General features: G+C 39.5%; 1 protein-coding gene across 1 annotated transcript; it reads left to right on the forward strand.

Annotated features, from left to right (window-relative positions):
- Nucleotides 1–10,170: 10,170 nt before the first annotated feature.
- sox9a (SRY-box transcription factor 9a) lies at nucleotides 10,171–13,705 on the forward strand. The gene is made up of 3 exons (XM_066704590.1): nucleotides 10,171–10,998; nucleotides 11,437–11,687; nucleotides 12,173–13,705. The coding sequence occupies exons 1-3, from the start codon at nucleotides 10,559–10,561 to the stop codon at nucleotides 12,979–12,981; spliced, it is 1,500 nt and encodes a 499-aa protein (XP_066560687.1). The 5' UTR covers nucleotides 10,171–10,558; the 3' UTR covers nucleotides 12,982–13,705.
- Nucleotides 13,706–13,980: the final 275 nt, after the last annotated feature.

Consider the following 13,980-nt stretch of genomic DNA (forward strand, 5'->3'; position numbering starts at 1 on the left):
AAGATAAAAAGTCCAGTTTTTATAATAGCACTTCATAGAAAAGGAAATTAAGTATAAAGTTAACCAGGGTATTGCAGGTTATATAGTGTACAGTCAGAGGCCTAAGGCTTGTGTCTTCTTTGTGGAATTCAGCGAGTCATAAAAATGTGCTGTGTTATGAATTGCAGCACATTCCACTTTGAATTCCATTTTGCTGTATCAGATTTTTGATGGCTTTGGCTTGGGGTGTTTACTACTAAGGTTGTAGTTAATTGAAGTTACACTTACCTCCCACAGACAAGTGATTACCTTCCCTTACAGTGAAATGGCCCTGGAATATAAGGTTAGCGTTTGTCATTTTAAGTACATTACTTATCTCCAGGCGTCAATGTTATTTGAACTGATCATAGGTATGATATTTACCCAGCCCTGTTTTGAGTTTACAAATGCATTATCAGCTTGTTTTGAATCAGTGACCCACTTCTCTCCATTTACCATCATTTGCTTGATGGTTCTTACCAGAATTTGGTGTAACTTATATTGATGAACACAGAATCAGCTGCTCTTACAATGTCACAAATCTTATTTCAGGTTGGATATTAGATTATATTTTCACGAATGGAGTGTTATGTTACTCGTGCAGGACATTTTCATATATTCCTTGCTTTTTATTATCGTATTTATTTATTTTTCACAAAAGACAAACTCCTCTACCTAACATTTTGACAGGATAGTGGGAATTGGAGCAATTTTGAGAGCGGCAGGGGGGCTTAGGAAGGTGTGAGAAAGCAATAATATTAAATCAGTCTTGCTTTCTGAAGGTGTCAGGGGCATGATAAGTCTTGTTTAAACTTTACCCAGAACTAAATTCCAAGTGTCAACAGGCACCCGTGCCCAAACACTCTGATCAGACCAGGCAAACACCCAATCAGCACAATAAATCAGACTGCTCTGACGACACACCCAGGGAAAGTTTAACCCTTTGTGTCTCTGAAGAAAGATCTCCTTTCAGCCTGCAAAAAAAGATCCTCGATCTGAAAATGTGAAGAACAGAAAAATAAGTTGTGTAGGCCTCATGCACAGGTTTTTTATCACTGCAGAAGATGTGTGATTTTTCTCAAACAACATGTGCATCTATGTTATGGAAAGGTGAATTAATTATTTGGATTTCATTTAGATTTCAAATAGTACCCTCTTCACCGCTGTAATGTTCTGCATAGCAGTAATTCAATGTCAGTGTGCAGATACTGCTTATGTATTCCATTAATCCATTTATTGTACTTCTATATTGTTTCCTGCATGTAAACTGCTGCTTCTATTTATTTAATTTTATTATAGTGACTAAACTATTCCCAACACCAGTTCCAAAATAGGTTCCACTTAAGACAATGTGAAATAATCGTATTACAAATATTGTCAATGTTGTAAGAATAAGATCATAATATTAAGACCCTGTTCATTTGATATGCATTCAAAACACTTTGTAGCATGAAACAAACAAGAAACAACAACAGAAAAAGGGATTTTTACCCTGATTTTAACCCAACATCTCCAGCTTTCCCCCCGTGCTTTACAGCTTTTCAGAGACTCTCATGATCAAGTGGAAGTGAAATCAACAGCTCCTGTAGCTGCAACCCTTGCTCCAGGGCCGAGATGCCCTGGGAAGCTGGCAGTTGTGAGGGAAAGTGTCAGACAGGTGTAAAGCCGGCTCTCGCTCCTCTGGCCCTCTGTCATTTATCACAGTGCCGCCGAGCGGGGGGAATTCCACTCATTCTTCATGAGGGCTTCAACCAGGCAAAACAAACAGTATACTGCTTTTTCTCAGCCATGCAAAAGAGCTATAGACTCTCACACTGCTTTTGTCATCACTTTTATCATCCGAGAGGTAGGCCTTGGCTCTGCTTGGTCAGGATTCTCAACATAGTCTGAAATAACTCCAGCCACTAGGAGATGGGAAGGGGGAGTAGAAGCTGTCAGGGCTCCACAGGGGATCAGATTTATGGGCCACATGGCTGCTACTGCTGCGAGGTGGAGCCCTGCTAATGTTCTTTACATTGGCCCCTTGTCCAACACAGGTGGCCTTACCTAGCTTTGTTCTTCTTGTTCCCACGCAGTGCCCCCCCGGCTGTCACCTATCCCTTCACCTCTGAGCAGTAGCGAGTGTCCAGCCCTGTGTCAGAGGTTAGACAAATATAAGGTATCAATGATTGGAGAGTCCCCTTGACTCACTTGAGCTGGTAAACACAAACAGAAGCAAAACACAGAAGGCCCCATCAGCGGTCCTGGATAGTTTTTAGATGTGAAATGAAATATCCATGTTGGCATAGGTTCAGTCTAATCATGAAATCAAGTAATACAAAATAAAATAAAGTATCAGTACAATATTTTTGAAACAGTAGAAGTTAGCAGAAGAAATGATCTCAATCTACAATTATATCGTACTTTAGCTAAGGAGCTGATCAAGAGTATTTGCTGATATTAATTAAATGGTGCCACAGAGACTGCAATACCATAATCATTATTATTATTTATTTCTTAGCAGACCAGGGTGACTTACAAAATATCAGAACAATACAAAGTGCAATACAGTGCAATAATATAATGCAGTTCAGGCAGACTACATTTTACAAATTCAGAATTTGTGTGTTTAGGAGATACAGTAAGCAATATATAAGGTCTTACATCCTAGATTGTAAGTCAAATTATGATGTCTCTTACGTGTAAATAGTTGTAGAACTATTGTGAAGCCCGTGCTCTCTGTGTATGGCTGATGGTAAATGTGTTTTAATAGGAATACATACTGAAATATATTTGGCAATATTCAGGTACAGGGAAATTGTCCCGGAACATCCCCGACGGGACACTTTGAAACTTTTGACACGCACACAGAAAAATGCTCCGCTTAAACATTTCAGAGTGGAATCCAAGAGAGCAGGAGGGATCTAAGACATGATTTAGCAGTTTACTCACAGTGTTTGACTTGAATTTTTACACTGCCGTTAGAAGTCAAGCTGAGAAGTTTCCCAAGACCTGGGTCTGTGAGAGGCTGTCCCACGCACAAGCCCTGGCGCACAGCCCTGGTGGCCCGTGTCCTCCAGCCGTTTACTGGTCCCACTAATCTCAATCTGGTAAAGCGCATTGCTTAGGCCTGTGTCCTCCTCTGTGATGTGAATGGCTCCACAGTAACATTGCCTTTTCTGTAACAGGCTTGCGAACTAAAACACTATTGGGCTTTACTTTGGCTCCTTCATAGGTCCTTCTTAATTTGAGGCAGGTACCTGTCTTTAATTGAATGTTCCATTTCATTTTATTGTTGTTATTATTATTTCTAATTTTAAAATTAAAACGATTAAATAAATAGCACCAAATGAATATGTTATTACAACAGCAACAACATGCATTTGAGAATTGTATAATCAGAGCATCGGTGTGCATATATCTTAATCAGGAAACAAACATTTTAATGAGTGCTCTTGCACAATATATCGCCGTGCTTCTGAAACACAGTATGGACAAATTAAACAAAAGCTGAGGCAAGAAGCTGACAGTGGCACAGGGACAAGACTTAATCCTTTTCAATATCTGAAAACCATAGCGCAGGGAATTAGGCTCATATTCCATGGATGATTATTTAAATCAGAGTAATTATGCCTTTTATTAGTGAATGAACAAAAAGCAGCAGTCTCTCATTTATTCAATTGTTTCTGTGTTTCCATTACCACTGGTAGGGTCTGCGGTTTTCCATAGGACCCCAAGCAGTACAGGCAGATTGCAATAGGAAATCTTTCACCATCAAACGAAAGACCTGGGTTGTTAGTGAACTGCTCACAAAAACTTCCAGTGAGTGATTGAAACTGAAAGCTATAATTACATGTGAAGCTGACAGGCTAATCAAGTCCTGATTTTAATTAATGCATGGGGTCATAACCCCAACAGGCAAGAGAGGATATACATGAAACTCTGCTCTTGCAAAGCTGTGTTGAAAACAACCTTGATGCTACAACTAGAAATTTCTTCTGGAATATTTGCAGGTCCTGAAGTGAATTTAGCTGCACTCCCAACTTTGCTTCTTTCCCTTTACTGTAGTCAGCCTTCAATAACGATTTCAGGGAGTAAAAGAACACCACAAACACCGCAAAGGAACAGGCTTTCATATGTCTACTATGGAAAAACATAGGAGTAAGTTAAAATAATGTTTGCTCCACAATGTTTAGCATTGGTTTTTCTGTTGATTTTTTCATCTCGCCTTTCCTAACATGGGAATACTCTACAGAGATTTTGGGGTGTTTTATTTTTGGTGCATTCTGAATAGAGCCAGCTTGGCATGTTTTAGCCACTTCACTTCCGTTTATGTCCAGGCATTGGACTCTTCTCTTTACTCTTCTCTTTCATTCATTTTGACAGTCTGACACAGAGGTATAGCTTATCTGAGATAATTCTGAACAAAGAAAACAAACCCATCTGTATTCAGTTATTACCTGTGGTACATTTTATATGTGTTTTTATGTTTTTATATGCAGGTGGTTAGAAATGTGTTTTATTAAAACCATTCCATATTTCTTCCATCCAAATTTGTATTTTTTTAAATGATACATTTATGTCCATGATATTTGGATTTAATGCTCTTTGTTTAAATCTCTAATGCAGTGCTGTTTATTGAAGATGGCTTATTAACATGTGAGCATGAAAGTCAACAATCCGCTAGTAAGTGATTATATAGTGCCTAGTTGCAAATTTCAGCAAAATTTTTGAAAATATGTCACTATTCATTAACCCAGTTATGCACATCAAAGTTGCAGTGGCCTTATCTTTTAACGGAATGCAGCCAATAGATGCATTTTCCCAAAACATTTATATTGCTTGAAAACGTTATCTCAGAAGCTGACTAAATGTAGATTAAAAAGTTTCAGGCTAACGTCTGGTAGCCTTCCCTGTTAATGCAAAATTACTTTTGTAGAGTGAAGGGTTAGGGTTTTCCTTTTTTTCTTTAGTAAAGGAGAGATCATGTATATTCAAACAAGTTTCCATTCATAAAAAAAATAATAATCACAAAATCAAACCAAAACAGCTCGCTATTCTCCCTTTGTGGCCTGTTTTACGGTCAAAATAGTGGTGACAAAAGTTGAAAATGTCCTGTTCTGTTTATACTAAAAGTGGTTAAAATGTGCATATCTTAAATAAATATGTCCAGTGTAAATAAACTTCCAATAGTAGGGTGCACAGAAATCAAGCCTTGCATAAGTTTATGTTTTTTTTCTTCTTCGTTTTTTTAAAATAAATCAGAGGTCTAATTAACCTGCCCAGGAGATAGGATTACTGACTGATTCAGCTTTGGGGGGTTTGACATAACACAAACAAACAATTTTACAAGATCCAGAAGTTTGAGTTTCCCTTTGCTTGAACAGGGCAGTATGCTGACTTGGAGGGGAAGAGAGACAGAGGGAGAGGAAGAAAGAGAGAGGGTGAAGGCAGGGGAGAGAGAGAGAGAGAGAGAGAGAGAGAGAGAGAGAGAGAGAGAGAGAGAGAGAGAGAGAGAGAGAGAATAAATTGCTTGGAGACATCTGTAAACTATTAGATGTAAAACTTCAGGTAGCCTAGGAAAGCACACATGCTACCCACATTACACCTACAATTACATTTCCACAACTTTACAAACCCAAATAAACAATTACACTACATACATTAGTGAGAAACTGCAAAAACACCAAGCCTACACAGGTAGGGAACTGGTTTAAGTGGGATAAAAGCAGTTTGTTCATATTCCTCCGACATTAAAACGGTACATTAAAAATGTTTTTTTACAATAGCTAGATACATAGACAGATAGATAGACAGATAGATACATAGATAGAGAGATAGATAGGCAGACAGACATACAGACAGATATAGATAGATAGATTGGTAGATAGCACTTTATATTACATGTTTATTTTATAATGATACCGTGTATAATTACTCTGTTATGACATGTACTTGCAAATTATAGCCAACACTATATAATAACCGGTATTGTGCTTTGATTAAATTGCAAAATTAAATTAAATTGAACTACAGCATACAAAGCAGGCTAATTGGGGCTATTAAGTTAAACTATCAAATAAATAAACAAACAAATACATACATACATAAATAAATGAATAAATAAATAAATACATACGTACATAAACGTTTAAACGGGAAAGGAGATTTATAGCCTACACAGCAAACCAATTTCCCTTCTACATGCACATACTTTTGAATATGATATAGGTACTATCACAATTTAAATTCATATAGAAAAAGAACAAAAACAAGCAACGTCTATAGCCTTCACTAACGATGTTTATTACAGTGAGGAGCATTCAATGGTCGTAAACTTCCGATAAAGTTACCAATAGTTTTGACCCTTGGACTGTGTGCCTGAAGCTCACAAGTAAGATCCAGATTTGGTCCCTGCAGTTTAATACCCAGATTAGTCACTGAGACTTTTCTCATGACAAAGAGTCCATTGTCCCGGGATAAACAAGGACTGGAGAGTACTCAACATTAAGGTGAAATTTCCACCAGGCACTGCGCATTGGGTTTATTTCAATGTTAGCTTCCACAAGACCTAAATTTAACATGGACCACAAACGTTTTAACTATACCTACACTATACATTTAGATCATTAATGAAATCGTCTGCATTTATTTATTCATTTATTTATTTATAAGGGTATAATATATATTGATGAGACTTCATAGTAGTTTCAGAAAACAATATATTCGGCATAAGAACGGCATAACAAGGGATGCCAAGAAATGTACATGCAATTTTGGTACATTTTCTCATTATTCCTTATTCCGTTTATTTCCATTCCTCATAACTGACTTTATATATATATATAAATTATTATTATTTATTTATTTATTTTCTTTATGGAATAATCGTCAATACCCGTTCGGAAACATATTGTCTTTATGTAATGCTCATACCTTAATAAACCAACAAATAAACGTTATTATTAGTGATTATTATTATGACTACTACTACTACTACTACTATACTTAATAATAAAAATTACATACAAAATGTTTAACAAAAGGGACTCTTTGTTAAGTTATATTACACTTCCATTTAATTTAATTCAAATCATATAACTTAACCACTTCAAGCATATACTAAGAAGTAAATATAACAGATTTAGTATAACCTTGACAGAATTGCAAACAATTTATCAGGCACTTTGGCGTTTTTGGTTCAATCTGGTATTAAGGTTCATTGCACACCTCGCACCAGACACGTTTTATTTAGCTTATATCAGCATTCCGTAAAACAATCAGATGTGCTGGGTTTAAGTTTGGTTATATTCAAGACAAGCAGGAAAAATACTAATTTAAAATCAATCAAATAATAACAATATAAGACTTCGTGATTAAGAGATTGTGTTGACAAAATATAAAGAAACGATGTATTCAGGTTATATTTCATCCTATTGCATGGAGCGCTTTGCAAAATAAAAACTAGTTAATATGAAACAATATGAATTCTGTATGTGGGATTTTAATTCGAGAATTTAATTTGTGTTTTATGTTAGACTATTCATCAGTCATCTGAACATCTTGAATCCATGTTTTTCTCCACAGCAATTAAAAGTTATGCAAAAGGTGTTCAGTTTTGTACAATTATCATAAAGCAAAATGAAAATCACAAAAATACAAATCACAAAATAAATCAACTATATTGACACAGACCTATCACCTTCTTGTCTAAGAATATTATATAATTGGTTTACATATAGGCAATAGATAGATAGATAGATAGATAGATAGATAGATAGATAGATAGATAGATAGATAGATAGATAAGTATATAAGTATAAGACATAAGTATATATGTTTAACAATGTTTAACAATGTATCAATGAAGCATCCTATGTGCATGTGTTGATCTGTATAAGCTGCCATCCCTTTGCGCACTGGACCTCCAGTCAATCAAACCCTGAACCTGAGCCAACACTGAAGCCCCGGGACGGCACAGCCAGTGACACCTTGTCTCGCAGTGCACACCCAGGACAAAAGTAAGCAAACAACTGCGATCTGCATTTAACATTCAAACATTGACTTGTCACGTTTGGAAAGGGAAAGTCTTAGCCCTCCTTTCAAGACTCCCTTCGCATTTGTTTTTCTTAAGGTGTGTATTTTGCTAGACTCCTTTCCCTCACCTCTTAAACTACTAGGATGTCTTAAGATGACGTGCATCATTAATCTTCCACCGGGAAGCTAATTGCCTTTAAAACTGTGTTATAAACAAGGCGCAAATTAGGTTGGGCTTAGTCTCGAAATCAGGAGAGGTCTGTATTCTTCCAAACACATTACCCTGTTTAGAGTTATTTTTGTTTGTGCTTTAACAACAGCGTATTATTATTATTATTATTATTGTTGTTGTTGTTGTTGTTGTTGTTGTTGTTGTTATTAAAGCCCAAAGCATTGACTTTAAACTTCTGACACATACAACCCTTCATTACCTCTAACTTAATTTTAATTTGGCAGGCAGAAGCATTTAAAATGAGTGTCAGGTGATGGGCTTTTGGGTTAGGATTTTTGTGTCGTGGCAAATTCTTAGTTGAAATCCATATTTACCATGAAGGGGAGGGTGTACCAATAAGTTTACAACTATTTCAAAATATCATAAAAGCATGAGTGGGCAACATTCCCTCTACAGAAAGGTTGACAACGAATCTAGGGATATTCTTGCATTTTTTAAAAAATATATATATGTTTATGTTATGTACTATCTTATGCAAAACAGGTTTAAATTCAGCTAATATTAGCTTACAGTTTAACTTAAGTGACTATAGAATACGTTTTCATACAGCATAATGCAAACTATTTGTAATAAGTACAACTGTTCTTCTTCTTCTTCTCATTATTATTATTATTATTATTATTATTATTATTATTATTATTATTATTATTATTATTATTATTATAGCCTACAGTCTGAACCAACGCCTATCCCTGAAGCCACTCCTGCAGGACCGAAAGTTGGACGCACTTGAAGTGAGTTCCTGGACTGTTGTCTCCCCCTATCGGAAGAAAAGGCCACAGTCTCTGCCACTGGCACTGGAAAGCATTTTTTTTTTTCTAATTTAACCATCACAACCCTGCATCTTTAGATATAGGAATTCAACGTTTTAAACTTGTAAGATGTTTCAATCTTTCCCCCACCCCCTAACTAAAACATGAACTATTTAATATATAAATAGACTTGGGATACGTACTAAGGCGCCACATCACTATTTCAATAATAATAAGGACAGTACTCATTATAATATGTATTCAAAACACTATCACCATAATAATATAATTTATATTTTAAAAATAAAATAGAAATTAATTGTATTTTTAAAAACTATGATATATCTACTGATACCTACATAAAGTCGGTCAATCTTGTACATTTGCATTGTGTTCATTATTATTATTATTATTATTTATTATTATTATTACTTTCACTAAGTGACATGAAATACTGGTCGTCCTTTTAGTTACATAGTTTATCTGTGAATTTGTAAAACAACTGAATAAAACTTTCTTAAGGGCAATCTAAGACATACATTAATAATGAGTAGACACAAACTGCAACCGGAAAACTGTTGCTGCCACTAATATTATTATTATTATTATTATTATTATTATTATTATTATTATTATTATTATCAATAATAATAATAATGAGTAGTATCGTTGCTGTTCACTGATCAGAGGTTGACTCATTTTTAATGTGGCAGAAGAAATGTACAATGATACACCCTGTCCGTGAAATGATATATGTCTTGTATAGGTACACATACATACAAGAAGGAGATCTTGAAGGTGCGCAAGGGATTAACGCAGTCCTCACTATCCGAGGCAGACTGCACATATGTTTGAAAAACATGCTCATAAGTCCAAAGTGTGAAAGAGTCAGTAAAACGTGTTGCTGCTGCTCACTGCAAACAGTGCCAACCCATTTTCATCGTTATATCTCTTCAACATGTAGTTCTAATGACATTTAAAGAGTAAGAAGCTGATTTGATTTTTTAAGCACTCTTGGGTTCAGGTCCAAAAAAAAGAAGAAGGGAAAAAAAGGAAAAAGAGCGCGGCTCGGATTCCTGCCCCGCCCCGCGTCCTCTCGCCCAATCGCCGCCCAGCCGCGCCGGACTGCCGCAGTATTTATCGGCGGGGCTGCCCGCACACTCGCAGTCTGCACAACTGCACAACCTGGAAATAAGCCCGACAGGAACATTTCTCTCCTCTTTCTGAACGTTTCTATTCCTTTTGCAAGAAACAGTGCCCATGCAGTCCCGCCGTGTTTGAGTGCATTCCCGACGTGTATGCTTTGAAGAAGAAGAAGAAGAAGAAGAAGAAGACTCGCATCAGGGACTTCTGCAAACTTTTGACAGCTTTTTTTTTTTGGCCTGGAGAAAGTGAAGTTTGCAGCATTTTTGGTTCCTGCGTTGAAAGACTTCTGTTTTAAAACCCGCAGGCTTGTGTCTCCAGCCTCCGCAGCTGCCTGTGTCGCGTCTCCCCTGCAGTCTCCAGATTCCCCACGTCCCGCGCATCCTCCGTCTTTCGCATGAATCTACTCGACCCCTTCCTGAAAATGACAGACGAGCCAGAGAAGTGTCTCTCCGACGCCCCCAGCCCGAGCATGTCCGAGGACTCCGCCGGGTCTCCGTGCCCGTCCGGCTCCGGCTCCGACACCGAGAACACCAGACCCTCCGAGAACCACCTGCTGGGGCCGGACGGGCAGCTGGGCGACTTCAAGAAGGACACCGAGGACGACAAGTTCCCCGTTTGCATCCGGGAGGCCGTGTCCCAGGTGCTGAAGGGCTACGACTGGACCCTGGTGCCCATGCCCGTCCGGGTGAACGGATCCAGCAAGAACAAGCCCCACGTTAAGAGACCCATGAACGCCTTCATGGTGTGGGCGCAGGCTGCCAGGAGGAAGCTGGCGGACCAGTACCCACACCTGCACAACGCCGAGCTCAGCAAGACCCTGGGCAAGCTGTGGAGGTAGGTGTCTGTTTCCGTGCTCGGTGCAGCGCTAGAGAGGCGAGGGGCAGGGCTGTCCGTCTGGAAGTGCACAGCAGTTGCGTTGAACTAAAATAAAGGTCCAATTAAATCGTATTGCGTATTGGTTTGTGACATGAAACCATCACTACTGCACAATGCATTGTTTAAAAGACGGAGCCTAACAGTTCAAATCAATGCACACGTGAGCTAGAGTAGTGTGTGTGCTTGCAGTTTCTTGCTAGTTTGGCGTAACTTAGGTTGCAAAGAAGTCAGAAACAGTAGTCACGTACACATTGTTGCAGTTTTAGTTTTTTAACTTTTTGATGCACAAGTACGATTCATGTTTGCAGCTTGCCCTAATGAATCCTGAATATGATCAACTCATCCAGCACCACCAGTATGAACGCTTATGTTGTCCTTGTTGCTTCTTCATCACAGATTACTGAACGAGGGTGAGAAGCGCCCTTTCGTGGAGGAGGCGGAGAGACTGCGGGTCCAGCATAAGAAAGATCACCCAGATTACAAGTACCAGCCCCGGCGCAGAAAGTCTGTGAAGAACGGGCAGAGCGAGCCCGAGGACGGCGCGGAGCAGACGCACATCTCGCCCAACGCGATCTTCAAGGCGCTGCAGCAGGCCGACTCGCCCGCCTCCAGCATGAGCGAGGTGCACTCCCCCGGGGAGCACTCGGGTAAGAAAACCTCCATTGCAAATATGTGCATGCAGCTGTGTTTTATTATATGCATCATTAAAGACTACCTTTACCTGGCCACTTCTACATGGGAGTGCAATTATTTGTTAATCTAGGGTAACCAGTGTCAAGTTTAGAGCGATCATTTTTCTTTATAAAGTACATTTAACTGCAAAGGAAGCCTCTAAATTGTGCCAGAGTTAATATCGAAGCATTGGTAAATCATTACAGAATTTACAAGCAGTAATGCAAATATAACACCTGTCACTACTTTGCTGACTTATCTGTTCTTCATGACCCCCCCGCCCCCCCCCCCATGGCTATTAGAGAGCAGGGCAATTCTCTGCTCCACAGGGAAGCTCATAAAGATTATCTTTGCATTTTCAATTTTGAGGCATATCTTTATTAATCCTTATTCAGATTTGCATACATCAATGCATATTTGCATCGCTTTAACACCGCCCCCTTCTGTCCCCTCTCCATAGGTCAGTCCCAAGGGCCCCCCACTCCTCCCACTACTCCCAAAACAGACATGCAGCCTGGCAAAGCTGACATGAAGCGGGAAGGACGCCCCCTTCAGGAGGGAAGCGGCAGGCAGCCGCACATTGACTTTAGAGATGTGGACATCGGGGAGCTGAGCAGCGACGTCATTTCCAACATCGAGACCTTCGACGTCAATGAGTTCGACCAGTACTTGCCACCTAACGGTCACCCCGGCGCGCCCGTCACCAACCCTGCCCACGGCCCCGGCGGCCAGGTGACTTACACAGGCAGCTATGGCATCAGCAGCCCTGCAGTCACCCAGGCAGCGGGCGCGGGCGGGCACAGTTGGATGCCCAAACAGCAGCAGCAGCAGCAGCAGCAGCAGCAGCAGCAGCAACAGCAGCAGCAGCAACACTCCCTAACCAGCCTGAGCAGCGAGCAGGGGCCAGGCCAGCAGAGAACGACACACATCAAGACCGAGCAGCTCAGCCCCAGCCACTACAGCGAGCAGCAGAGCTCTCCCCAGCACATCAGCTACGGCTCCTTCAACCTCCAGCACTACAGTTCCTCCTACCCCAGCATCACGAGGGCCCAGTATGACTATGCAGACCATCAGGGGGCCAACTCCTACTACAGCCACGCAGCCAGCCAGGGCTCCAGTCTGTACTCCTCTTTCGCCTACATGAGTCCAAGCCAGCGACCCATGTACACCCCCATCGCTGACACAACAGGGGTACCCTCCATCCCTCAGACGCACAGTCCTCAGCACTGGGAACAGCAGCCTGTCTACACACAGCTAACACGGCCTTAAGAGACATTCCCACAAAAAGCATTGACTTTTTAATTTTTTTAAGGCACCTTTCTCAGAAACTGCTCCGTGCAGCCATCGTGCCACCATTCCCTGTCTTAAGAGTGAACACATACATCTGTTCTGAAAATAATTCATAATAGTACAAAAGAGCTGGACTTGGAAAAAAATGAGACGTCAGATTTGGAATGGTTCACTCCGTGCCTTTTTACACTTGGAGTTGTGGTTATCATTTTTTTTAGCCATAATTAAACAAAAAAGAACTTTGAAAATAATCCTCTGTGAGGACATATTCATTATAAATATTTTTAGTATGTACTGTGTATGTTTCATTACTTTTTTGCAGTTTGTTATTTTGGGGGATTTATACATATTTGTAGAAAAAAGAAAAGCTCTTATTTTTTCAAAATCAGCTATAAACCACTCTCGGTAGTGCAGTCCTTTATGGCCTTATTTTGCTCTGACAAACATTTTTGTACAGAAAATAAGTATATCTTTTCCTTTTCATTAACTATGCCTCGCAATAATTTTTTGTGCTTTTGTATCTTTATTTTTGTTTGTAGCTCCTTTTTAAAGACCAGACTACAGAAATGAATAGAAGGGCTGATGTGAACGATGCCCTTTGATAAGGTGATAGTCATAAATTAATTGGATTACCTTATTATTTTTTAGCTTTCTGAAATCCACCAGTGAGATGGAAGGCTATCACAATTGATAGGTAGATGTTGCATCCATGGGCCTTACTACATGACTTAGAAATGGATGTCGTCAGTTGTGCTTTTTGTTTTGCTTTTGTTATTTTTAAGATACTGCCTTTGTGCCATCAGTGCCTATGGAGCTAGACTACATTTCTGAGTTGACCTACAAATGAAACGCCACACCAGCACACAACATAGAAGCCACAGCTGAGATACTGCTTACTGTTTGACAGCATGTGCCTAACAGGCACAGGAAATGACCTTTAACACAAGAATCTTCCGCAGGTCATAACCAACTTAGTTT

Source organism: Amia ocellicauda, chromosome 5, assembly GCF_036373705.1.
Source record: "Amia ocellicauda isolate fAmiCal2 chromosome 5, fAmiCal2.hap1, whole genome shotgun sequence".
Lineage (NCBI taxonomy): Eukaryota > Metazoa > Chordata > Actinopteri > Amiiformes > Amiidae > Amia > Amia ocellicauda.